Source organism: Macadamia integrifolia, chromosome 8 (assembly GCF_013358625.1).
Source record: "Macadamia integrifolia cultivar HAES 741 chromosome 8, SCU_Mint_v3, whole genome shotgun sequence".
NCBI classification, from domain to species: Eukaryota; Viridiplantae; Streptophyta; class Magnoliopsida; order Proteales; family Proteaceae; genus Macadamia; species Macadamia integrifolia.
Genome location: NC_056564.1, coordinates 21,667,012 through 21,693,941, shown reverse-complemented (window position 1 = coordinate 21,693,941; position 26,930 = coordinate 21,667,012). Strand labels below are relative to the sequence as shown.

The 26,930-nt window shown below is 36.9% G+C and overlaps 1 protein-coding gene across 1 annotated transcript; it reads left to right on the top strand.

Moving 5' to 3' along the window:
* The first annotated feature begins 12,805 nt into the window (after window positions 1-12,805).
* LOC122086009 (protein IRX15-LIKE-like) lies at window positions 12,806-14,757 on the top strand. The gene has a single exon (XM_042654673.1). It carries the CDS (start codon window positions 13,127-13,129, stop codon window positions 14,060-14,062), a length of 936 nt encoding a protein of 311 aa, XP_042510607.1. The 5' UTR covers window positions 12,806-13,126; the 3' UTR covers window positions 14,063-14,757.
* Window positions 14,758-26,930: the final 12,173 nt, after the last annotated feature.

Below are 26,930 nucleotides of genomic sequence, written 5' to 3'. Positions count from 1 at the left end.
AAAAGCATGGACCATAGTTTTTTCTTCCTCATTGCAAATAGGATAGATGGCTGAGGGAGAAATAGATCGGAGAAAAAGCAATTTACTTACAACCAAAGCATTAGCACAACATCTCCATAGAAACATTTTTATTTTTGGTTGAATATCGAATTTCCATAGACCTTTCCAACACAATAAAGTATTAGACGAAGAAGATGCAACTGATAATAATGCCAAACCATTATTTGAATTAATTGCTAAATGATATGCCGATTTAACTGAAAACTTACCTGATTTCGAAGGTCTCTAATACCATGAATCCTTTTTGAGAGTGATGGACAAGGGAATTTGCAAAGATAGCTTTTGCTTCCCTCAATGAAAATAAAGCGTTGATGAGAGGGCATACTATATGTATTGAATTTAAACTCTGGTTATTTTGTAAGTTACTTAATTTTCAATATTTTTTCGACAATTTTATTTTTTGGGACAATCTAATTGGAACCATGTGCTTTGATTCTAACCCCACCACACCATTGGGTGCTTCCCATTTCATCTTCCATCTCATTTAATATCACATCATTCTTTATATGTCCAAGCACCATGAGCCATGTGAATCTTTTTTTTTTTTTTTAAATCCCTTGAATTTACCACATGGCTAGGTTTGGATCCCATTTAAATTATATTGTGTAGCGAAAATGATTTTCATATGGTGTTTGATCTATACTTGGATTCTACTCAGAATAAAAATCAATTAAAAAAAGAGAGAGATTAAGTGGAGTCCAAGTGTAAATCAAACACAGTATGAGAATCATTCTCGTACGAGGACTTGATCAGCACTCCATACCAAAGGTAGAGTCTATTTCAAGTTTGTTTATTTCCATATGGGTATTAAATCCTATATTTTTTATTTATTATTATTTTAGGAGAAATGAACTCTTCCCATTCACACCTTATTCGCTTACCCATTCACACCTTATTCGCTTAGACACGTTTGGGTGTTAAAAGACCCACCTACTCCATGCGTGTTGAGTATTTTCAGGCCTAATTGTGTCTAACATGGGAATGCTAGACACATAGGATACACTTGTCCTTTTTAATATATACTTCTGCTAATCATTACAAAAAAAATGAAAGAAAGAGAGAGAGAGAAAGAGACATTTTTGCTCTAAGTCACCAGGTAGTGATAACAAGGATAAATTTATTCTTTTTTTTTTTTGCTAACGACGGGATCTAGGCCTTTGGCTTGACTTGTGCCGCGGGCCCATACTAACCCTACAACAGTATGGATCGGGTCATACCGGGGTTGAATGAGGACCATTCAACTTTCACTGAAAGTAGTGAAGAGCACTAAACACCTCCGTGTGAGTAGCCCAAAGTAGGGGTGTCAATTCGTGGCCCGACCTGACTAAACCGACTGGGACCAATCATTTATAGACTGGACCGACCCGGATCAGACCGTTTATTAAACGTGTCGAGCTTGAGCCCGGTCCGTTTACAAACGGTCGGTCAAGGTTTTGCTACTTGGACTGTCAGGTGCCCAACCGAGACTGACCTATTGTGCACCGGCCTAGCCCGACCCTTTAATGATTGTAGAATACCTATTTTACTCCCCAAATTAAAGAGTAAGAATTAAAATGTAAAGACATGTTCACATTTTAAATAATGGTTATATTTGGTATCATTTATTGATTTATTGTCATTTTTTTGGGCTTGCATGAGTGGCCTAGAATATAAGAGCACATTTTAAAGAGGGTCCATTTAAAAATCGGTTAAAACCCGTTTAACATTAAACATGTCCGTAGCCCGGTTAAGGCCCGATTATAGCCTAAGGCCGACTGACCGAATATAAAGCGTTCCATGCCTTCAATAATTAAGCCTGATTAGTTAAATGGGCAGACACGGTGTAGCCTTTGAAAGTCTTTAAGCCCGATTAAGCCCAACCGACATCGGACCGGCTCGATCGGTTGACACCCCTAGCCCAAGGTGTGCCTAGTGGGAGTCAAATTTAGGACGTCCAAGTTTTAGGCTTGTATCAAGTTCGTTGCTCAGCAACTGCGTTACCCCCTTGGATAAATTTATTCGATCAAAGGGCAATCTAGGTCACCATTGATGGAGACTGATCCCAATGCGAGAACCGAGATTGCCAACCTTGCTTGAAACAAACCTAAAGGCTGACATTATCAATGAAACAGTCCTTGTTTCAAGTCTACCTGGTTGAACCATCGGGCTTGAATACACACAGTCAACAGCCACAGCCCCTCAGATGAACCTTTTGCCATTTAGGTCCAGATAACTGTTGAGGCCGTCCTGCCCCATATAGATGACGGAATTTGACCGTTGTTGATTCTTTCATATGTATGCTCATTGGTCTTTAATTCTTTACGCTGGTGTAAAAGTCACGTTTTACTAATTAAAATGATTCTGAATAACATAATTCCACGAGATTTCTAACTAAATGTCTGCTGTTGATACTTTCTGCAAAAAAATAGAAAATAAAAATAAACAGGAAAAGTGCAGCTAATTTTTCGTTGAGACATTTTTTTTAGCTCAATGGACAGTGGCTTTTGGGGAAGCCTCAACACAATCAAACAAGGAAAGGTTCCTCTTTGTAAACAGAGGATAAAAAAAGCATTCTAATCATTAAGAGTGTTGAGATGCTGAGGGTTATAGATAAGTTTTAAAAATCGGATCGAATCAGTCACGACATAGTTTTAAAAGTTGATTGATGAAATATCAATCCACTGGCAAGTTATAAGGATAAAATGGACCAAAATACCAATTAGGAAAAAAAGAAAAAAAAAAAGAAAAGAAAAAAAGGTAAATCTGTCTAATCTTAGTCGGTACCAATTTAATTTCGATTGGTATTGAATGAGACAGATCCCAAGTTTAAAAACCTTCATTTTTTATGGATAATCTCACATCGATTATCTAGAATCTTAGGTGTGTCATCATGTACCATTGGGACAATTTTTAATCAATAACTTAAGCTTTTAGATTAGGCCTGCCAAGTGGTATTTTGTTGACTTTTTCACTGTATATGAACTAAGTTTGATTGTTGGACTTAATGTTGAACTGTATAGAACTATAATCCCAATAACTTGAATTTTTTTTTATTTTTTTATTTTTTCATATAGAAAGAGAGAAAGAAATGCACTAAAGTAAAGAAGTAAGTACATTGTTATCCACCTTACAATTATACAAATTTAGTTTCCTAATCATCGCATGATATGCAAGATAGTCCAAAAGAACAACAATTTCATTGTTAGGCTTGAACCAAAAAGTAATTTGGGAGACTTTGAATGTGTCTTCATGTATCATTGGACTATTTCTACCCAACAACTTAAGGTTTTTGGTATCCCAATTTAACCCTAAAAAAAAAAAAGAGAAATAAAATAAGGAACCTAAGTTATCTGGAATCTTGGATGTGCTTTCATATCATCGTTCTAAGTATTGGTATCGGATCGCCCAACACGGCCAATCTGTATTGGTTTGAAATGTCTTTGATCCCAATACCTAGCCGATACCATATTAGTTGAACGGTAAAGATCAAGGGTAAAAAAGTCAAAAAAATATATTTTTAAAGAAAAATCAGGGGTATTTCTATCCGATATAGGTGATCCGATGCCAATTCACTACCATATTGTATCGGTTTCCGATACTCATTCCAATACTGCGATATCATTGATGGGAGAAAATTTTCTATCCAGGAGTGCAGAGGAAATACACTACCCAGACACAGAGGTAGACAAAATGATCACCCCGCCCCCCATAAAAGATGGAAATACCTACTATGTTGATATTTTAATCGCTATAGGTATGGATGTAAAAAAGATAGAAATAGAGTGACTAAGAGCAAGATTTCCTCCTCTTTGCTTTGGTCACTTGTATGAAAAATGAGAATCATCTGCCAAGTGTAAATATAAAAGCAATAGAGAAATTTCAACTTTATTTTGATGGTAGAAAATCTGCCGGGTTCCTCCTCTTTTCTTTCTTCTTATGCTTTGATTTGAATGGTCTCCTTCTGTCGTCAAAGGTGATCTCTCTAAAAAGTAGAGTCCTATATATTAGGCAAATCCCAAAATAAGCTATTTCATTTGACCAATTAAACCCTTAGGTCAAATTTGGTTAGTTGGTCATGCTCAAATATCTTTAGACACATTTTAGATTTTTGAAAATGTTCTTTGTCTGAGAGTATGGCTTATGCATTTCTTGTGTCCATTCCTTTCCTCCACTAATAAGGAAAAAAGATATTATTTCATAAGCATAGAAAAAAGAAATAAACACATGAAAGTGCCTCGCTCCCTACACAACACTTTCCCTTAGATTTATGTTGACAACAACTTTTAGGGTGGAAGAAAAAAGCTCAAGCTTTTTGCCCTCACAAGAGGTGTTCCTCCTAACTTCATGTATTTGGCTATCTAGTCATTATTCAATTCAATCAAAACATAGACACAGTCCCCAATGTCTTATATTCACATATCATGTTTTAGTGGCAACTGGAATTTGTGAAAAGGGGAAAAAGATATCCATAAATCCAAGACTAAACAGGTTGCACATAATACCTAGGGGGATATGGTAAAAAGTAATTCTCTCTCTCTCTCTCTCTCTCTCTCTCTCTCTCTCTCTCTCTATTTAAGTAATTGCCCTTTCAACAAAAATTGTGACCAAAAACACCATTGGCATCTAGAAAACATAAAAATGGTTTGAAATATCACAATTGCTCTATGACATAGAGACTTGCATTCATTGATGGTTGCCATAGCTACCTTTTATCCCTTTTTGGGTTGGGGTAAAAGAGACTACTTCACCTCTCCATTGTTGATACTACTTACTACCTAACTATTACTCTTCCATCAATAACAGATTAAGTTTCTTGATAAAAAAGATTATCTTTCTAATTAAGAAGGAGAAGATGGTAGCACAAATACTATTATATTTGGCATGGTGCAACCAGCATTTTTATCATTGTCACAAGCCAGCATGCCTACCAACCAAATTTGGTGCATGCCCTGGCTTTTGCAAATGCATATCATATAAGTCAAAAGTTAAGAAATGAATTAAACAACTAAATGATTGAAAATGAAAGGGCAAAGTCTTGTACAACATGATCTTATGGTTAAGCTGGTGCTCTAAATCTCACATGTCACCAATTGAAAGGGTGCCTTATTTATTGGCTGGGAGAGGGTTGGGCACATCATTAGTTTTTCTAGAGGTATCTGCTCAACCAATGGGGTGGTTAGATGCAAGGGGCATGGGGGGGGGTCATTTCTAAAGGGGAGGGGGAGAGAGAGAGTGATACAGGCTAGGCACTCCAGCAACGTGTCTAGCCTTTTTTCCCTCATTGGACTATACAAATCATAGTTGTGAAGGCGTTTCCACTGTATTCTAACTTTGACAGGGCAAACCTCTTGGGATGCCTAGGCATTGCCTAGGGCGCCAAGATCCTTGAAGGCGATCAAATATATATATATATATATATATGTGTGTGTGTGTGTGTGTTTTCTTTCTTCCAAGTAATGTTGTCTCACATTTTCATTGACTTGTGTACAAGTTTATGTATAGGTGAGAAGTATGGGATCATTTAGTACTAAAAAGAAAATTTGATTATTTATGAAAGAAATTGAACTTTAATAAAGGCCCATTTGATTTTGTTTTTAGAAACGGTTTTTCCATTTTTTTGTGCTCAGAAATGGAAAAACACCTCAAAAACTGTTTGATTTTTTTGTTTCGTTTCATTTGTTTTTGGAAACATAAATAAAAATTTATGTCTATTTCTGTGTCTGGAAACATGAATGGAGAAATAAGTTAGACTTGTTTTTATGTTTCTAGAAACAAGTGGGAGCGACAAAATTTATGAAAAATCCGATACTTCACTCGACCTACTCGAACCCCAACCCATTGTTTAAACTTCTTGCAATCCAAATGTGGTGATTCCAACTTGGTTGTGCGAAGCTCACAGTTTTGGATTGCCTTCATCCTTCTGAAGCTCATATCCATGAAGCATACCTGCAACTCCTACATCATGTCTTCACTCGTGAGTTGTATTCTTACAATGTCATGCCTTCACTCATGTCTTGAACTCGATTACACTGTTGCAAATGTTTCGGAAAATAAAAAAATCAAACACCTTTTTTATAATTCAAAGAGCACAGAAACAAGATAAACAAAATCAAGAGCCCTAAGTCACTTCTCTTGTTTACGCCTTTCTCTTTTTTCTAAATAATGTTGCTAGATATAGTGCAAATTAGTGCATTGGCTCAATATGCATTTTTGCTTTCTTTTTTTTATACGAAAAGAAAAGTTCATAGAAATCATAAAAGAGAATGTACATCACAGTAAGCTATTGGGGATGTGATTGAGATTCTCTTTTTGAGAACCCAAAAAGCCACGTGTTTTAAACAAGTAATTACATCATCATTAGGAGGATTAAGATGGAATTAAGTTTAGTAAAAGAAAAAAAAAATTTGGTAGGAAGTTTAGTAAAAAAAAGTTGAATATCCCAAAAAAGGGGGATTTCATGAATAGGCCAAGAGTAATTTATGTAGTTAGTCAAAAAAACTTGGAGGGTGTTTGAGTTAGTCCAAATGTCCCATGGTCCCATCCTTCCTCCTCCACATGCTTCACTCCCATGAGCAGCCTTCGGAAGTACACTTCAGTGATGTTTCTTGTCATAATATAATCAGCTTTAATTAAACCAATATTTTTGTCATTGATTATAGAATAGACCCAAGTAGAAATTGCTTGAAATTGATCAGTGACACCCACATAAATAATAGTCTATGGGATCCATTTGCGTAGAATCATAGGGATTGGGTTCTCTTGGATTGAGGTCACCTGGATGGTTATATTGAAATTGCTTGCTTGGGTAGTCCATTGATTAACCGAATGGAGAATCACATTGGGGTTGGGTTTGTCCTATTTAAAAAGCACAGCATTCCTATGGTTCCATATATAATAACAAGTAATGATGAAATGTTTAAAGAAATCTGAAAGAATGTGTCATGTGGAACATAATGAAAGAAATACAACAACACCATCAAGAAGGAAGCTTCCTCAAGAGATTCAGGTCTCAGACTAAGCGACTAGCTGCCCAAATCCATTTAGTAAACTCATATTGTAGAAAAGTATATATATATATATATATATATATATATGTATATTAGATTCTTTCTTGTCATGGCATAATCCACAAATAGGATCAATGTCCTTCTATTTCGCAAGGTTGTCCTTTGTAAGAACCCCTCAATGAGGCAATCTCTAGAAAAACACTTTAAATTTCGGGTGAAGTTTGAGTTTCCAAAGAAACTGCCACCATGATAGCAAAGAGATAAACATGCACACATGTTTGATAATCCAAATCTGTTAGTAGTTGTACTAGTAGATAAGTAATTAGCAACCAATTTAGTAATGAAGATCCCTGTTTTAGAGAAGCTTACAATGCCAAACATCTTGACAAGAGGAAATTAGAATTTTTTGATTATCAGTGACAACATAGGGAGGAAGCATTGCAGATAATAAATTAAAATTCCACATATTATTAAAGATGAAAATCACTTACCTGGGTTAGAGGAGGGGTTGGTCTTTGGAGAAGGAGATCAGAGATAGAATAACTATCTAAAGTGGATATCCAATTATCATCCCAAAAGGGAGTGTTTCCACTATTTTCAATCTTTATGAAAACCAGGTTTTGAAGAGTAGGGAGAATTCTTACAATGCTCCGCAAAAGATGGATCCCATTCTTTTTAAGGTGTTTTTGTGGAAAAGGAATTGCTTAGGGAAATATTTAGAAGAGAGGATCTTGACCCATAGAGCATCATTTTCAGTTAATAAATGTCATCCCAGCTTAAGAAGAAGGGCACGGTTTTGAGTTTCAGAATTCCTGATACCCAAACCCCTCCAAATACTTTAGTTTGCAAATTTTGTGCCATCCAATGTGATGAGATTTATTTGAAGAAATGGTATCACCATTGCAGAAATGTAAGTGTACTGAATCCAATTTCTTGCAAATTTGTTTAAGGAGGGCAAAACAAGACATTAATTATGAAGGAGCAGAGGAAAGTGCCAACTGAAGTAAGACGGACCGACTAGCATAAGAGAGCAGGTTTGCTTTCCACAAGCTAAGCTTGTTTTTTGGTCTATGGACAACAGGAAAAAAAAGTTTTGTTCTTGCTCTATGATGAAACAAAGTTGTTTCCGAGAAAACTGAACTAGATTCATTTCACTAATGCCCAGAGTATGATATAGAAAAGATCTAGTTCACTAGTCAATATTGGAACTAAAAGCCACACCACTTTTCTCCAAGTTGATAGCAAGGCTTGAAAGGTCAGTAAAGAGATCAATGATACATTTAATGGTAGATACATCCTCAGTCGAGGCTCGGCAAAAAAGGAAAGTATCATTTGAAAGGATGCATTTTTGTTGATATAACACTGTAAGCATAATTATATTATTGTTATACTAGATAAAAGGGATACATAAAAAAAAGTACGAGGGTTCTAATGCCATCTAGGCAGGCACTTGTCACCTAAGTGCTTAGGCAGCTCTCCAATACCTCGGATTGCATAAGCGCCTTAACAATTATGTTTCAAATTGATTGTCACATTCCTTTAGGTAACTCTAAATTTGGTGCCCAATGTACTAGGTCAATTTAGTTGATCTTGGTTACCTTTGTAGTTGTTTCCTAGTGTAATTTCATAACCCACAAGTGTATCTTTGCCGGGCCGTTAGGTCTAGCCGCCAACCCCAACGTTGATTAAGTCTCCCTGAGTTAATAAAATTCGCTTTTCAATGCAAACCCCCTCCCTCCAAAAATAAAAAATGAGATCTAATGCTTATGCCCAATACAACCGAATAATGTTTCTCCTTTTTGTATTGGGGGCAAGTAGAGTTTGACACTATCAGATTTAGGTGCATCTTGTTGTCACCGAAATGGTGAAGTGAGAAATTATAACATCCTTTTGATTGTCCTTAGCTTATTTTCAAACTTTATTTCATGTAGATGTAAGAAAAAAGAAGTTCTTGAAATATTTTTGTAAGTAGTATATGAAATGAAAAAAAAAAAAAAAGTTATAAAATGACAAAAACGTAAAGTCAGAATGCTAGGCACACTAGTGTCCTCGTCCAATCTTCCTGAGTATTAGCCTATCATCAGAGCAAACTGAACAATACATCCAGCTTCTTAAGGAATACTTGGACATATTTTCCTAGAGTTACGTTGAGATGCTTGGGCTTAACCCTGAAATCGCCATCATAGGCAACATATCAAACTAGATGCGGAGCCGCTCAAGTAAACTCAAATATTTAGGTTTTTGGAGCTTTTTATTCAAGAATATTATAGATTTAATTACAAGAGATAAAGTTTCATTGATTTCTTGCTATTTACTAATTAAAAAAGATTAAAGAAAAAAAAATCAAAGAACATTAATGGTCAGGATCAATATTAATCATAATAAGTATTAATCAATTAATTCTAATTCAATTCCATCCATTCCATCGATTCTATCTGACTCTTTAAACCATATATTATCTACGCAATGTTGAAATAAATGAAGTTTATTCCAAAAGGGGTATAGTCACTCTGTTTTCTTTCATAGTTTTGTTGGGAGTTTTCAATTCAAAATGGCATACACTATTACAAATACAATGTCTTGTGTTGGAGCTCCCATTAAGTTGTGCAAACCAAAAGAAGTAATGTCTTCTGTTTTTTGGACGGGGCTAGGAAATAAACGTTTGGGCTCAGACATATAGGAAGGCAAAATGATTCCCTACACTCCTCTTAAAACTATAAAATCCACCCCTAATGATGTCCATGTGTAAGGGTAAAGGCCAGGATTTGGCTCGACCCTCCTTTTTTGGATATCTGCAGACCCCGCACCATCGTGTCCCCTGTCGAAGATACGTGGGGGCCTAGTTCGAAGAGGCTTATTCTCTTAGGGGTTTCTAAAAAGAATTTTAATGATTAAAAAATATTGGGAATTGGGAACAGGATATTTAGAGTCGCCATCTATAGTTAGGGCCTAGGACCTGATGGGTGAGTCCGATCCATAAGGAAGGACTCGAAAGTTGGTCTGGTCCAGAGATAAGGATAAGTGTTAGGTTACGAAGATGGAAAGGTATTAGGTACCCTCTCCATCCGGTTGAACCGGACATCCTACTATATACTTAAAGAACAAACAATTTTCTCTAATTAATCATATACTGTATGCATGACTAAATTATTGTTACTTTATTATGTACACTACTACATATGAATTAAAAATCTACATTTTTCTTATTGAGTTGAGAGGTTATATCTTTGCTCAACCCCTATTTCGAGTCGAGAGGGGTGTGCCTCTATTGTTGCAGACAAGAACTTCAGTGAGTGTTTCCTAGCTCAGGCGGAGATGGATTTAACCATCTACTTTTCTTCTTTGGAGAATTTAGCCTTCTAATCACCTTTCACATCTTTGGGAAATTTTGAGATTTATTTTTATTTTTATTTTTTTTATTTTTAATTTTGGTAGGGTTCTGGGAGTCTGCAAGAACCTGAAAAAAATATGGGGAACATGAGCTTTATTGGAATTTATAAAAGCTTCGGAAGGCTTCCTAGGTCTTCTTAAAGACTAGCGGAATTCTGGATTTTTTGAAATTTTGAAATTTTGGGAACGAAAAATTGAGACAATGGATTCTAAAGAATGTGTGAGTTCAAGAAGACATTTTGGGGGTTCCTAAGGGTTTTGGGATTTTTTGAGTTCTTTTTGGGTTTTTAGGGTTTTGACATGGGAATCGTGGCAAATGAATCTAAAGGGATCTTGACAATCTTTGGCTTACGAACGAGAGAGAGAGGTATAAGAAGGCAACGGGAGGACTTTTCCTCAACTTGGAGCCCATAGTTGCTTGGTTTGTTTTGGAATGGGGCAAATAAGCCATATTTATAAGCTTTTGGCAAATGAAAAGGGCAAAATGGTCATTTTACATCTCGCGAGTAGCTTTTGTCCTAATTAGTGTTTCTATTGTCTGGGAGCAATTCCGGGAGATCCAGAGGTTGATTTTTACATATCATATCGTTAGAATATTTTTTCCGAGCACTATTCAATGGCGAGTTTTGAGCTTTTTTTTTTCCTTAGAAAAATTGAAGATTCGTAAGCAGGACTCTTATCCTAATTGAGATCTCTGATCATTCTTTTTCATGCCACTTCGATGCTATTAAAGAATACTTAAAATCAATTCATCAATATATAGTGTGAAAATAATGAAAACCACAAGATTGGATATGATTTGATTGTGTAGAGGACCTGATATGGATAAAGGTTTTAGGCCATATTAGGGCTTCGAACCTGATTAGAATTTGATTTGAGATTATTTCTAGAAAAGTCAAATCTTTTTCAAAAGTGAACATAGATCTTATCCATCTTATGTGAAATCATTATTACCATTGGCGGTAACAAAATTAGCTGTCTACACCATTTGCATCTGGGTCCCCTTGTTAGCCCTGCATTGACATAGGCCCTGACCCGGGAGTGTTCTTTCCCTCTATGATTTTTGGTAAAGACCTAAGAAGTCTCAAAAGATTGAATGATTGGATCGGTCCAAAAACCATAGAATTGACACTTAAGTCTATAATAACAATAATTCTCTTTTTCTTTTCTCTTTTTTTTTCTCCTGCATAAATCAGTCGTGTTGAATCAATCAGAAATAGGATTAGGCGTGACCAATTCCAATCCAAATCAACCGATTCACCAAACTGATTCCAAAATTTCGAAACGTGCACGCAAGCCCTAAAACCAGAGAACGGTTCAAGCCCTAGGGAATTGGTATCTCCCTCCCCTTTCTACACTCCAGAAATGCTCTAGAAATTAAATGGCCCCTTGATCCAAGCAGAGCTGTGTCGTCGTCAATCCCATGGCCACGCTTACACCATTTCATGCCGGACCTCAACACCTAATAGAACTCCGTTGAATGCGGAGTAGTTCTTTTCCATTTTTAATTGCTCGAGACCTCTTTCCTCTTTCTCTCTCTCTCTCTCTAAATTTTTTTTTGGGTAAATCTCTCTCTCTCTCAAGATTTCCCACTTTTAGCAGGATAGAGACAGACAGATTGAAGCCTGGGACTCTGGGAGAGTGGAGGTTGCTTTTTCCTTTTTTTTTTTCTTATCATATCCCAAATTTCCCAATCTGAAGCCACAGTTCCCGGAGAAGTGCTTTACAAACATTTTAACTCTCTTCACTTCATTACTCGCCTTACATGACACTTAAAAAAGAGATTTGTTTGTATTATTTTATTAAAATATATTTAATTTAATTTAATTATTTCCTCCATTAATGGTCCAAGCTTCCAAAGTGTTCAGAGAAGACATCATGTGGGTGGAAGAAGAAAGAAGGGAAATCTCGTGTGTTTTAGCAGTCGCAGAGACACCAAAATTATGTGACGAAAAGTAACAACGACATCTGGCTGGGTCTTCTGTTGGGAGATGGGACGTCACGTCCTCTCTCTTCTACCAATTCCAATCCTCTTCTCTTCATTGAAGAGGTTCACGTATAATAATGTTTTCATATCATACGTCTATAGTACGTGGATTTAGAATCTATTATATAAAAAGAGAAAATTAATTCCAAATTCATCGATAAAGAACGTTCTCTGCTCTTCTCCCCTCTTTCACTCAATCCTTTTCCTTATTCCATCCAACCCCGGTCCAATCAACCCAAACCCCAAATTAAACCGTGCTAACCCGAGATTTCCTTCCACTCTCGTACAGTCGTTCTCTCTCTCTCTCTCTCTCTCTCTCTCTCTCTCTCTCTCTCTCTCTCTCTCTCCACTTCTCCTTGTATATATAATTGAGTAAATGACAACAATGAGATTGGGATCACCCATCTTCTGCAACTGCCTCTCATGCCTGTTCATCCCTATTTCATTTCATTATTCGCAAATCGAATCTGTCGGCCCCTTCTCTTTCTCTCTCTCTCTCTCTCTCACAGAGAGGGATCTGTTCTGGCCTCTCTCAGTTCCATCTCTGGGTCGACGCCATAACTGTTTTAGATTAGTTCGACACTTGTAGACTCTCTTTAATTCATCTTTCTCAAAAGTAGCTTTAAATTTTTGTTCACCCAAAAACCCTCCAGACAATGAGAAATGTTATCTCTGTTTTGAAATTGTAAATTGAAATCCAGTGATGAAGAACACCACCAACACCAACAGCAACAACATGAAATTCATCCTTCTCCATTCGTCTCTCCACAAGCAAACAGGGTCTTACCGTCTATGTCTATTCGCCTTGGTCTCCTTATTCATGTTCGCCTTCTTTCTTACTCTAATCAACACAAGGGATTTCATCAATAACACCTCCTCCTCCTCCCCTTTCCAAGGAATTAAGGATCAAACCCGGTTGTCCACCACCGTCGCAGATGCCCTCCTCCACTACGCCGCCAACTCTAACACCACCGGCAAAATGACCGCCGCGGAGCTAAAATCCATCTCCGAAGCCCTCCGCAACTGCCTCTCCAACCCCTGTAATTTCCTTGTGTTTGGTCTCACCCACGAAACCGTCCTCTGGAAAGCCCTGAATCACAATGGCCGCACCGTTTTCCTTGATGAGAACGAGTACTACATCGCGAAGTTGGAGGAGAAGCACCCAGACATGGAAGCTTACGACGTGTCGTACACAACTCAGGTGAGCCAGATGAAGGAATTGATCAAGACTACAAGGGAGCAGATTCGGAAGGAGTGTCGGCCGGTCCAGAATCTTCTCTTCTCCGATTGCAAGCTTGGGATCAACGATCTCCCCAACCACTTATACGAAGTAGCTTGGGATGTGATCTTGGTTGATGGGCCTAGAGGGTATTCCCCGTCGGCGCCGGGGAGGATGTCAGCGATCTTCACCGCCGGTGTTCTGGCGAGGAGCAAGAAGGGTGGATACGCGCAGACCCATGTGTTCGTTCACGATTTCAAGAGGGAGGCGGAGAATGTTTGCAGTGACGAGTTCCTGTGCAGGGAGAACCTGGTGGAGTCAAAGGACCTCCTCGCCCATTTCGTAATTGAGAGAAGGAACAGCTATGCCTCGGAATTCTGTCACAACCGTACATCGGCATCATCATTTTCTTCCTCATAGAAATTTCTTTCTGTTAATTTAGATTTCCTTTTTTTTTTTTTTTTTCCTTCTTCTTATACATATTTACAATCACCTGAAAGGTGTTTGTGTAATTGTGTCATATAGTTTTCAAATACAGGGTTTTAAAATGAAATATCGGCAAAGAGTGTTGGTTCTATCGCAATCACCTCACCGGCGGAGAAAAACACTGGAGAGGGGAGAGTTGATGGTTCTAGTTGATCCTTGTTTTGGCCAAAATGGGGGTGTCGGTGACAGAGGGGTAAAGAAGAGAGGTAGGAGAAGAGGTGGAACTCTTTTTAAAAAAAAAAAAAAAAAGAGGTGGATCTCTTGTTCTGTGATCCACTTCTTTAATTAGACCATGTGATAAAAGCTTTAATTTTGACACTTCTAGCTTGAGAACTGAGACTTGGGAATCATATCGTCAGAGATTTAGAGAGATGGAGAGATAGTGTCGGTGGGAGAGAAGAAGTCAGGGACTAAAGAGAAAGAGAGTGGTAGATTAGTAGTATAATTTTGATATTATGTACTGTTTAGAGTGGTGGGATGGCTTTAGTTAGCACGGATCTTACACAGTTTCTTTATCGTGTGGATAATGCTGGCAGTTAAAATAGTGGCCGCGGGTTTCACGTGAATGGATGCACTGAAATTCTAATACTGTTTATTGTACGAAATTTAGTTGTTGTCGCGTTGCAACCCTTTTGATAACCAAAGAATTGAAATTTAAAAGGATAATTTGGAAAATATGTAAAGTAGGTATTTGTAAACGTTGGGGGGAAGTGAATTATTATTTTCATTTATTTGGCTACTGACAGAGGCTATGCTTGGCTGCAACTCAATTAGTAGTTAAATTTTCTTCATGGTTTTTAATATTATTTTTTTTAAAATAAATAAGTTTTTATTATGATTTTATCTGACAATACAGTGGATTGGAATCGGAAAGGTTAAGCTCAGGGATCAATCAAGAGCGATTGATATCTTTTGATCCAGCCGATATAGAACATTCTGTTCAATTTTTTTTTAGAACCTTGAATGAGGGAGATGGTCCGAGGGAGAGAAAGGTCAAGCTGTTGTGTGAAATTCTACTTTTACATTAGGATTGAGGACTGAATAAAATTTGAGTACTATCTGAATTGCAGCTAACTAATTGTGATCTTTATTTGAAGTAAGGAAAATAAAATCTTAAGAGTAATTTTAAAATTACAAAAAACTAAAAGATTACTTATAAACATCCACAAGAGAAGGTGAATTATTTTAAATTTTTTAACTGCAAATAAAATAGTGGCAACCTGGCAGCAGCCAATTTTTTTTTTCGTAGAAGAAGGGAGAGAAAGGTCAAGCTGTCGATTTCAACTCTAATTCCATCCATTCTTTAAATTTTATTGCTTTGACTTGTCTTTGGCTTATAAGAATTTGACACGTGTCATGCTTATTCAAGAACGCATATAGATGGTGTTGATGATATGGGTAGATATTTAAATGTAACTCCCATGTGCTTTCCTTCTCATGTCTATAACTCTTAACCCCATTTCAGACTTCAAAATCAAACCTACCTTTCAAGTTTAAACATGGTGAGCAAAAACAGAGGCCCAATTAAAAAATGGAAAGGACTTGGCCTCATGTTGAGCTTGAGCTAGGCTTATAGGCCTTTATGGATAAAGATGTCAATTTGGAATCGAAATTGAATATCAGAAAATCGCATCAAGTTGAACGGAAGAAGTATTGATATGGTTAATCTTTCTTGGAATTGATGGTATGGTTTCAATATCTAAGTAAAAATCATTTGTTACAAATCGAATCATACCAAATTATTTATTCTCAAACCAAATTAAGCATACAATATTTATAAATTATTTTTTTTGGTAGAAATAATTATAAATTATATAGCATGTAAATATTGCACTATCTCACCATAGCCCTAAAGATGTCTCCGTGTGGTCTCCCATTACTCTGTGCACTGGCATAATGTAGCACGCAAGCGAATAGCATTCTCTTCCCCATATATTATATATGTGCCTCAGTATTTGGATTCAAATGGTTAATTTAATAAACAATAGATGGAGACAATCGTGTTGGGAATAGTTAATTTAATAAGAATTCAATGTATTATAATTAAGGCCAATAGAACACTATTTCGTTAGCACAAGTATATGGAAACGCGTGGGAGCATCTTCAACACGGGGCAACATGGTTTTTTTGCACCCGCTATGTCTAGTTGCAGACACACACATTAGTGGGTAGCATTCTTTCTTCCTATATAATAAATGGGAGAGGGTTGGGCATGCAGCTAACTTTAGATATCCTAACGGCATGCATCAATCATAGGACTTAACACAAGAGGGCAATGGGGTATCTTTTCCCTAATTATATATGATGTATCTCATATATAATATATGTATCTTTTTTTTTTTTTGGTAAATAATATATATATTTTAGTATTTGAATTTTCTAAGTGAATAAAAATTGTACGAGCTATTGCTTATTAAAACCGAATATGAAACCATTTATGAAACGGCAAAGTACAATTTCGGTAATTTTCAAATTGAATAAAAACTGTACCAACTATTGCTTATTAGAACCGAATATGAAACCATTTATGAAACCGCTAAGTACAATTTTGGTATTGGAAATCCATTCTTGTTCTCAATATGGTATGTTTTTGGTTTCTCCTTTCCACCTCTTGCACTGAATCAAAACTACACTTCTTGATACCGTACTGATTGAAACCCTTACATGGATGATCTTAACTTCTACTTTTGTGCCCAATAAAAAATCTATAGCTTACCTGCATGCGGGCAACTAGACGAATGGTGACACAGGCATGAGAGGGGCAGGGGGTAAGAAAGGCAAGAAAAGAGACAGACACAGGCTGAGCAACCCACCAACAATTAAGTAAGCATGCAGCAAGCCAACAACTTCACTCTTCCACCTTTGTTTTGTTTTGTTTTTTTTTTTTGTTTTTCATTTTAAAAGAAGTGCAAGGGCCTTATTTATTCATGCGTATCCAATGCAAATCTAATGGTTTGATAAAGTTAAAACAATCAGAAATTAAGTCTTTGTTTTAGGAACAATGAAATCCCCTAAAAAAGTGATAATGTAGGATGGACAAAGCATAATTTAGAGGGGCTTGGAGATATAATAAAATAAAGAAGTAGGAAAAAAAAGGCCATGTAATTGAAATTTGGAAGATGGGCTTTGCTTCCTATAGTGTAGGATGGAAAACAGAAAGTAGAAGAGAAATAGGGATGTAAGTTATAATATAATAGAAATATGCATAATTTCAATCAACCAATGAGAATTCAAAATAATTTTCAAGAAAATTAAAATCCCAAAAAGAAGTGGTGCAAGTAACGGAAAGTGTTATATATATTAGAGGAAATATCATTTAAAGATTTTTTTTCATGAATTTTTTTTTTTTCTTTCTAGACTTTCTCTTTGCTAGGATATGACATATGTTGTTTTATGGTTGTCCTTGTTGGCAACCTTAGCCATATGATAATGATAATGTGGCCAACAGTGATGAGGTGGCAGTGTGCAATCTTTTCGAAGACATGGGAGTGTTATGTGGAGCGTGTGATGTTGGTGCCGCCATGGTATGTGGTGTAGATTTCTGAGCTCGATATTAGCAATTTGGGCATATTTTCACTCGGAGGCATTTTAGGCATGTAACATGAATTTTCTTGGTGTTGACTCTTACATACAAGTTGAAGAATAAAAAAAATTCTTTCCAACACACCTGAATTTTGTCTCTATTTGATATCGGATGAAGAAGTTACGGCCTTCATAAAGTTCAGGGGAATTTTGATCTTTTTTCTTGGCCAAGTGTGTTGATGGGATGCTCTAGAAGTTTCTAGAGCTTTGAGTTGTGAATGATACGCATTTTGTTCCGGTTCAACCCGAATCCATATGTGGGAGATACAGTGATTTCCTCGAAACCGGTCCGAAAAATCACAATTCCAAGTTGGAAGTTGCTCTCGGTAACCTTAGGGGTTTTTAGAATTGTTTTTTATTGGTGCAGGGTTTTTATGAAATATCCAAAATCCGATCTGATCCGAATCTGATGGCCCAGATTGAATCTAAGTAAGAGGATATGGGGAGTTTCCGAAGGCAAATATAGGCGGATGTGCTCAATATAATTAGTTAAAAGTCAGCAGCCCCTATTAATATTCTCCAAAAGGCAGAGGGGCCTAGTTCTAATTTATGAAGGGAAGTTTTTGGAAAGCTTTTATGAAGCCCAAGGGCCTTTGTGCTTATCTCAAGTGTTCCCTAGATCTAGATCGGATGCTCTACAGTAAATTCTGTCTAAATGATTTTAATCCGACGGCTCCTGAGACTCTCATAAGCATCATCCAATGAACATGCAATGCGTCACAGATGATGACATCAGCACCTAAAAATGTATTAGTCAATACATCAGTCCTGATGCTGATATCACGACCGAGATCTCTTGATTGCTAACACTGATCCGATGGCTCCTATCAAGTCCACCATTTAAATAGCCAATCGATTGGTTAATATTAATAGCCGTTGCGCCATACGCTGCTAGTGCATCCTACACCACCTACCTTATATGTTGATGTCAGTTAGTATATATATATATTTTTTTTTAAATACCAAAATATCCTTGCTCTAATATCTCTCTCTTCTCTCTCTTTCGTTTTCTTCCTTTCTCTGAATCTCCCCTAACTCCTCGGAGCACTCCTCCTCCTCTACCAGAGATCTCACTCTCCACCTCCTTAAAAGTGACCCTCCAAGTGCTCCCACCATCGTCGCCCCTGACCAATTCATCTATTTTCCGATTCTGCGGCATTTTGTTTCTTGTATTGAAACCCTGGTTTTGAACCCTCGGTGCGAACTCTTGTTTTGTTTCGGTTTCGATTAATTTTTTGAGTAAGCTTACATTATCCTCTTCTCTCAAAGCTACGATACAATCAGTTGAAGAACCTTGGGCTTTTGTTTTTGAGTAAGCTTCATTTAACACAGACAATGGATTAACAGAGCCTCTGGATAGTTCTTTAATTATCGTTGCAGAATTCAACATAAGTTCTCGAGCGTATTCTCCAGCATTGATACCCTTTTTGGTCCAACCACCGACCCCATCAGCCACACCAAAAGCCTGCTTATAGTCACAGATGAAATGTGAATCCTCCCCTTGAGGATTTGACCCATTCTCCTTTGGTAAGGAACATCAATCCATAATTAGTTTCATAATTCTCTTTCCTGATTCCAAGATTCCATTTCCATCTCTGCAATACGATTCGTTAATAAAGTGTAAGAAACTTGATTAGCATATATTACAAGGAAAAGGAAAGGAAAGATTGTTGAAGAGAGAGAGAGAGAAATATAAAACTTACCGTAGAAGAGGAAAGAGTTTCGTAGTTTCTGCAACGGATTCGGACCCGCAAAGATGAGGAATCTTCGCTAGTCTTTCCATATCATATATTGTTTCTCTTCAACTTGCGATTGTTAAACTGAAGTTGCGAATTGTAAAGAGTTAGTTTCAAGTGTGAAACCCTAAAAAATCGCCCAGAAGAGAAGAAAGTAGAGATCTCATCTCTAGATCACATTCTCATTATTGGACGTTGGATCCTTGTCGCCCATAGTCGGTTCTTCATTGCGAAGCTCTCGGATCGGCGGAAGAGAAGAGGAGAAGGTGGCTTCGCTTTTGTCGGAGCTCAATCTAGAGGGGGCTGGAGCAGGGGAAGTTCTAAAAAGAGTGAAGTGGCGACGGGGCAAAAGTCCAATTGGACATGTGTTTCAATAAAAAAAGGGTACAACAGTCATTTCAACTTCTCACTTATCAATGATTGATGGCAGGGGTCTGAATATAATTTGGTATTATGCAAGGGGTGTCTCTCTAATAGTGGCTTTCTCTAGGGGTGGTGCTGTAAATTACCCTTATTTTTCTTAGTCTAGAAGACCATTTTGATTCCAAGTTGCACTGTTCTCCTTTTTTCGAGCTTGTAAATAACGTTAGAGAGCTCCATTAAGTATGGTTTATGGTGATGGTCGGGTTGTGATGATGTGTTAGGGAAAGGGAAGAGGAAGAAAATTAGAGGAGATGGTTCCTCCACATACATGAGAGCATTTAATGGTTTTATCTTCTTCAAATGAGCTTGAATGCTCCATTGAAGGTGCTTACGCTTGGTGGTTGCAAGTGAATATATATACATTGAATACCAATCCAAGAGAGGAAAGAGGAAAACAAATGGGATTGCATTTGTCATCTCTACCACCATTCTTGCCTTCCATCAAGCTTCATTGAAGGTCAAAGAAGTGTGTTGAAAATGCAAGAGTACTTTTATGTCATTGTTGAAGCCATTGAAAGCTTCTACAAGTGAAGAAAGGAAAGAAAGAAGAAGAAAGAAAGGAAGAGAAAGAAAGGGAAGAAGAAGAATGAAGAGGAGGTCCCCACATTTCCAATGTACCTCCAGTGAAGCTCCACAGTCTATAAAAGCTTCACCAGGGTACCAGGTTTAATAGAGACAAAAGGTTGTAAATATTTCTAATCTTATATTTATTTCAGTAAATTGTCTGTAACCCTATATGTGGTAGGTATAGGATAAAAATGTTGTAAACTAGCCTGTGCTTGATTGTAGAGCATTTGTATAAGCTCATTTTTACTTTATTAATTGTAAAAGGGTGTTTAGTGGGTGCTAGGCACCGCAGGTGGGTGTTGCTACTTGTATTGGCATTGCGTGTGCCTTCCTGGTTCTATGCTGAGTAAACTTGACAATGGGTGTTATCACTTGTATTGGCACTAAGTGCCCTCTTAGTTCTATGCTGGGAAAAGCCTGGTAGTGAGTGCTCCCAACTATAGGTGCAATATTCTTAGTGTATTGAGTAGATACAAAGTCTTTACAAGTACTACTCCGGTGACATAAGAAATTTGCCAAACCTCGTAAAAACCTCAATGTTGTGGGTGTGATTGCTTTATTGTTCTTGTATTGGATATGGAGTGTCAACTGTTGTAGGATGGGTGTACACACCTGGAAGTGCCTATGATGATAGAAATTGGGTGTGTGCATGACTATGTGTGTATATGTGCCAACAGTGATTGCCTTGTCGGTGTGCACGAACAGAGAAGGAAAAATAATCTAGACACTAATTCACCCTTCCAGTGTCAATCAAGACTCAACAATATATAAGGTAGGGATGTAACTTGGGCTTGAAAACCCAAGCGCACCCAAAGCTCACCTGCATTTTTTTGGGCTTGGGCTGGTCCTAGGATGAGAAATCCTTGCTGAGGTTGGGCCAGGCTGGGTTTGGGTTTAGGTCTAGGGCCTAAACTAGCCAGGCCCAGGCCCAATTTACATGAAAGTATACTTGCTTTCAGGTGAGCAAGTATACATATATACATATATATATATATATATATATATACTATGATTATTAATAAACACACTGTGAATGATGGATATTGCCATACTGCAGCCAGGATTCAAATCTCCCTAACATATCCTTTGATCAAATATATTTAAACATTTTAGGAGGGCATTTTGCTCTGGGCTTTGGGCTGAGGAAAAGTGACCTCAGATTGGGTTTGAATTTTCAAAAAACCAGGCTGAGTCCACCTGAGTTGCACTCCCTAACAGTAAAAAATATTTTTCAACTTTGTATGGCGTCTTTTTCACTAAAAGGTCATGTATATTAAAAGAAAAGGAAGAAAAATTACAAAAAGCTAGCTATGCCAGAAACAATCAATAGAAGCATCTAGACAGCTTCACCACCTACGGCATGGCTATCAGCAAGGAAACCATCTAGAACACACAAAAGAATGAACAACATTACCACAGGCTAGCACTTACGTACCCTTAGTCTGCCTTGAGCATGGTTTTAAGTATTGGTGCGTATCGTTCCGTATCGGTAGGCATCGACAAGATACATACCGATACGCTACTAGGAATTTTGGGCCTCTTTTTGTGTATCGACGTATCGTATATATCGTATCATGCCGTACTGTATCGGTATCGATACGTACGATACTCTATGATACGAACTTTTGAAAACCTGAAAATTCTCGAGAGTATCGGTACGTATCGAAGGTATCGTGCCGTATCATACCGTATCGGTACGATACGGCTACTTAAGTGTGAATTTTTTGTTGTTTGAAATAAACACTTCACACTCTCACCAATAGTTTTTTATATTTTGCTTCTTTCTTTCCCTTTGATTCACACACCTTTTTAGAGACTCAAATGGTAGATTGAAAGAAACATTGTGGAAGTGAATGGTTCAAAGAAGGAGAGAAACATAGTCCAAGAAGAACCTTGAAGGCTTGAACTTGAAAGTTGAAACATTTGAATAGTAAGTTCTTGAATCTTTACTCACTTTTTTCAACTTTAACCTTAGATTTTCAAGTTTTTTTTTATAAATCTAAGGTTCATCATACTTAGAATCACATTTTGTGCATCACTATTACATGAAATCATTGGATTTATAAGGATTTACAAACTTTTTTCAAGAGAAAATGAGGGTTTCAATTTTTTTTCAAATTTCTTAGATCTACTCATGCTCAATGGTTAAAAATGTTTAGATTTTTTATATGTTATGTAAAAACAAGTGTTTTACAACTTCCATGAAAATTTTTTATTTTTCTCAAAAAAATATATTTTTTTAATTTTTTTATTCCGAAATTAATTTTAAAAAAAATCCCCCCAATTTTTTTTTTTAGAAAATTTAGTTCACTCAACTTTTAAAAATAATGTCATAATTTATAATTACTAAATACATGATTTCAAATGAAACCCACATTTTTTTCCCAAAAAAGTGAGGGTTTCAAATTTTCTTTTTTTATTTCTTAGATCTACTCAAATATATTGGTCCACACTTTGTTGATTTTTTATATGTTCTTTAAAAACATTTAATCTACAACTTCTATAAAAAAAAAAATTAATTTTTCTATAATGAATGGGAGAGCCACTACCATAAATATTTCGACTGGAGTAAATATTGTGCTTATATTCGACAAGTGCAGAATATCATCGTAGTTGCTCCTATTGAAGAAGAAGGTCCTAGCCAAGGATTTGAACCACCACGATACTCTTCATGGCACTCATCACAGTGGTAATGGCAATGAGGAAAGAAAAAACTGTAAGAAACTCAAATCTCATCATTTTGAACATTTTCAACTCAATATATTTGTCTATCAATACGATACCCTCTATTTAAGTATTTATGCATTCTACATGTTATATATAGGTTTTTTTAACTGTTTTTTTTTTTTTTTATGCAAAAGTGTATAAAAATGTATTCCCTATCCATTTATGTGCGTATCTTTAGTGTATCTTAGCGTATCTCCGATACGATACGATACCCTCCGATACGTATCTTAATTTTGACCGATCGATACAGCGATCGATACCGATACTTTAATCCTTGGCCTTGAGCAACAAATGGCCATGAGGCCACAAGGACAGCAATTCATATTTTGCAACTGACTTTGCAAGGTTATCTGCTATGGAATTTGCTTCTTGATAATAGTGAGTTATTTTTCACTCAATATCGAACGAAAAGCTTTGTAAAGCAGATCAATGTTACCACACAAACTAAGGAACAACACCCTTCCTCACCATAACCACTACCACCGCTGAATCACATTTGATCCAAACTTTTGCAACTTGAAGTTCTCTAGAATTCTCCAACCCTAAAATTATAGAATGAAATTCTGCCTCAAAATTTTTGGACACCTCAAGAAAACCTCTAAAATACAAGATCTCCTGAGCATTGCTATCCCTGATAACTCCCCCAACACATCCCTTCCCCGGGTTTTCAAGAGAGCGCCCATCTATATTTAGTTTAAAACCAATTATATTGGGGAGCACACCAAAAAGCTTCCACCATAGCTTGTGATTTGCGAGGGGGAACAAAGATGCCCAACCTTCTTGAGCAGATTAAATCAGAGACAGATACCACTCGCCCTTTAAAATTAGGAGCCAAAGTTCTGATCTCGCCCAAAATCAAAGTGAAAATCTGCTGAAGATTTCTGGTCAGACCATTGAATCTTCTAGCATTTCTTTCAAGCCATATGAAGAATGGAATCAATACGAAACCCAAAAGCTATGCCCCCTTGAGACCCAAATCATTAGATTTCTCAGACCACCATCTACTGAAATCCCCAATATTTCTAAATTGAAACTGGTAGAACACCCAAAAATTCTGAGAAAGAAGACCAAAGAAACTTGGCACAATCACACTGGAAAAATAAATGAAACAGAGATTCTTCCTCATGCCCTCACATAACAGACCTCGAAGGCATAAACACCCCTTTGCCATTTAATCACAAGATAATTTTTCATGAAAAAGCTTCCAACCAAAAGTCGCAAAGTTGCAGATGGGCGCCCAAGACAAGCTTGACCTAACTTTGTATATCATCTTTTGTTCTAATTTTTACAATTTATGTTGCATGAAAATTTCTTATTTATTGTCAGCAGAAAATCTAGGAAAACACCCCACCTCCAACCTGCAGTTAAACCCTTCTTTGCACCGTATTTACCTATTTTAAAAACTTCAGTGTTGTTGCTCCAAACTGCTTAAGCTTGTAAATGTCAATGTAACCTTATTTAGCAATGAAAATTAGTATATCACAGAGAGTTGTGAGGAAATCGTTGTGAGAAGAGTAGGGTATGTCATCCCTATACCCCAAAATTTTAGGTTTTGAGTCTTTTGACTTTTTGAGATTGATGGATACCCTTAGGCTTGTAGCCATGATACAAAAACCATTAGATTAATTGGAATGGGCTCTTCACTCTTAGTGCACAGGGGACTCTAACAGAGATTAATCACATATTTTAGGGTTGGGGATCACTACCTAGTTGCGTGCCCTCTGCAATAGCATGGGAACAAACCAGGGGAGATGCATAAGCATTCAACCAAGGGGCCTAAGGTGGTATTTTCGCCAACCCGTGTCTAGGCATAGGGGCTCGTGACCATATAGAGTTCTTTTTCCCCATATTTTATTATTCTTGGTTTTCAATCCAAATACTTTCATGGAAGGACACTCAGGTCAATATACTATTTGAAGACCAACTTTTCGTAATTGTGGAAACAAACCAACTTTTTCGTAATTGTGGAAACAAGGGCAATATCTTGTAGAACCACTGGGGCTATGCCCTCCTTGATGAAAAGGCTAGAGTTTGTCTCACTAGCTTCCTCCCCCTGACTCCGAAAAAAAAAACACAGAAATTTGTGTGGAATTTTTCATTACCATTGTCTTCTTGATTCATGGGGATTTTTTCGGCTCCTTTCCCCCTCCTCCTTTCCTCAACAAAGTGAACAAGTGAAGATAAGAAACATGTCTAGTGAGTGGATATGTGTAGTCACCATTCGTGGTACATTTGTTGCAATCTGCGACATAGGTGACATGCTGAAGGTATTATTATCCAACAATTCCACCAGCTTCTTAATATATATATATATATATATATATATATAACTCTGGAGAGAATTTGACTAAAAAACTACCCAATTGCAAATTTGGTTTGATGGTTTGTATCGGAACAAGTTCCACCAGCTACTTAAACATATCATACTATCATACTATCTAGGGTGATTTACATCAACCTCCCCTAACGTTAACCTATATTACATCCTCCCACTTAAAAATCTATTTATTACATTTAAACCCATCCAAACTAACACCATGAGAGAGGAAATATGTGCAAAAGCCGGGGGAGATTGATGTAAATCACCCTACTATCTATGTACTCTATAAAAGGACGTATTGGTGTTTTTTTGGCAAACTTTACCATCTGACATAAATGGCCCCATTTACTATTTAAATTAGGACCAACGTCCCCATTTAACATCTCTCCATATTTAAATCTCATAATTATCTCTCTCTCTCTCTCTCTCTCTCTCTCACACACACACACACACACACACACACACACACACACACACACACACACAAACAAGAAGAATAGTATCCCCCAAATTGCTTTCTTAATTTCATTTATTTTCCTAATTACTTTCTTTATTAATTAGTAACTCCCACACCCCTTCTTTCTTTCTCTCTCTTTCTCTCTCTCTCTCTCTCTCTCTCTCACACACACACACACACACACACATCTATGTACTCTATAAAATGACGTACTGGTGTTTTTTTGGAAAACTTTACCATCTGACCCAAATGCCCTCATTTATTACTTAAAGTACGACTAATGCCCCCATTTAACATCTCTCCATAGTTAAATCTCATAATTATCTCTCTCTCTCTCTCTCTCTCTCTCTCTCTCTCTCTCTGTCTCACACACACACACACACACAGAGACACACGCACACACACGCACACAGAAGAATAATATCCCCCAAATTGCTTTCTTAATTCCATTTGCTTTCCTAATTAATTTCTTTATTAATTAATTAGTAACTCCTACACCCCTTCTCTCTCTCTCTCTCTCACACACACACACACACACACACGCACACACATAGAGGAATAGTATTGCACTATAATGGTAAGGAATAGAATTCATTATTTTTTATATAAACTTGTATAGCCAAGGGCTCCTTGCAATGTAATGAATTTGAAGCTTGAAGTTATGCAACTCTACTGTGAGATTCAATCAGCTATGGTATGAAGCTAGGACAGTGAGAATCTGAACCTGTGGATGGGAAACGTGGGTTATCTTTCATCATACTCTGTTTTATTCACCAGGTAATGATTTTTCCTCCATCGATTAGCTTTGCTTTTTTTTTTAGGTTTTATTCACTGGTTTGCTTTAGATTTCATCATTAAACCTGGTTAGTAATACTGGTGATCAATTTCTGGTGTTTCCAATATCAATAATCCCTGAATTAATCATTACCCCTGTTTTAATCAATTTTCTATCAGTTTTATTATTGCATCTGAGACTGATTTACTTTATAG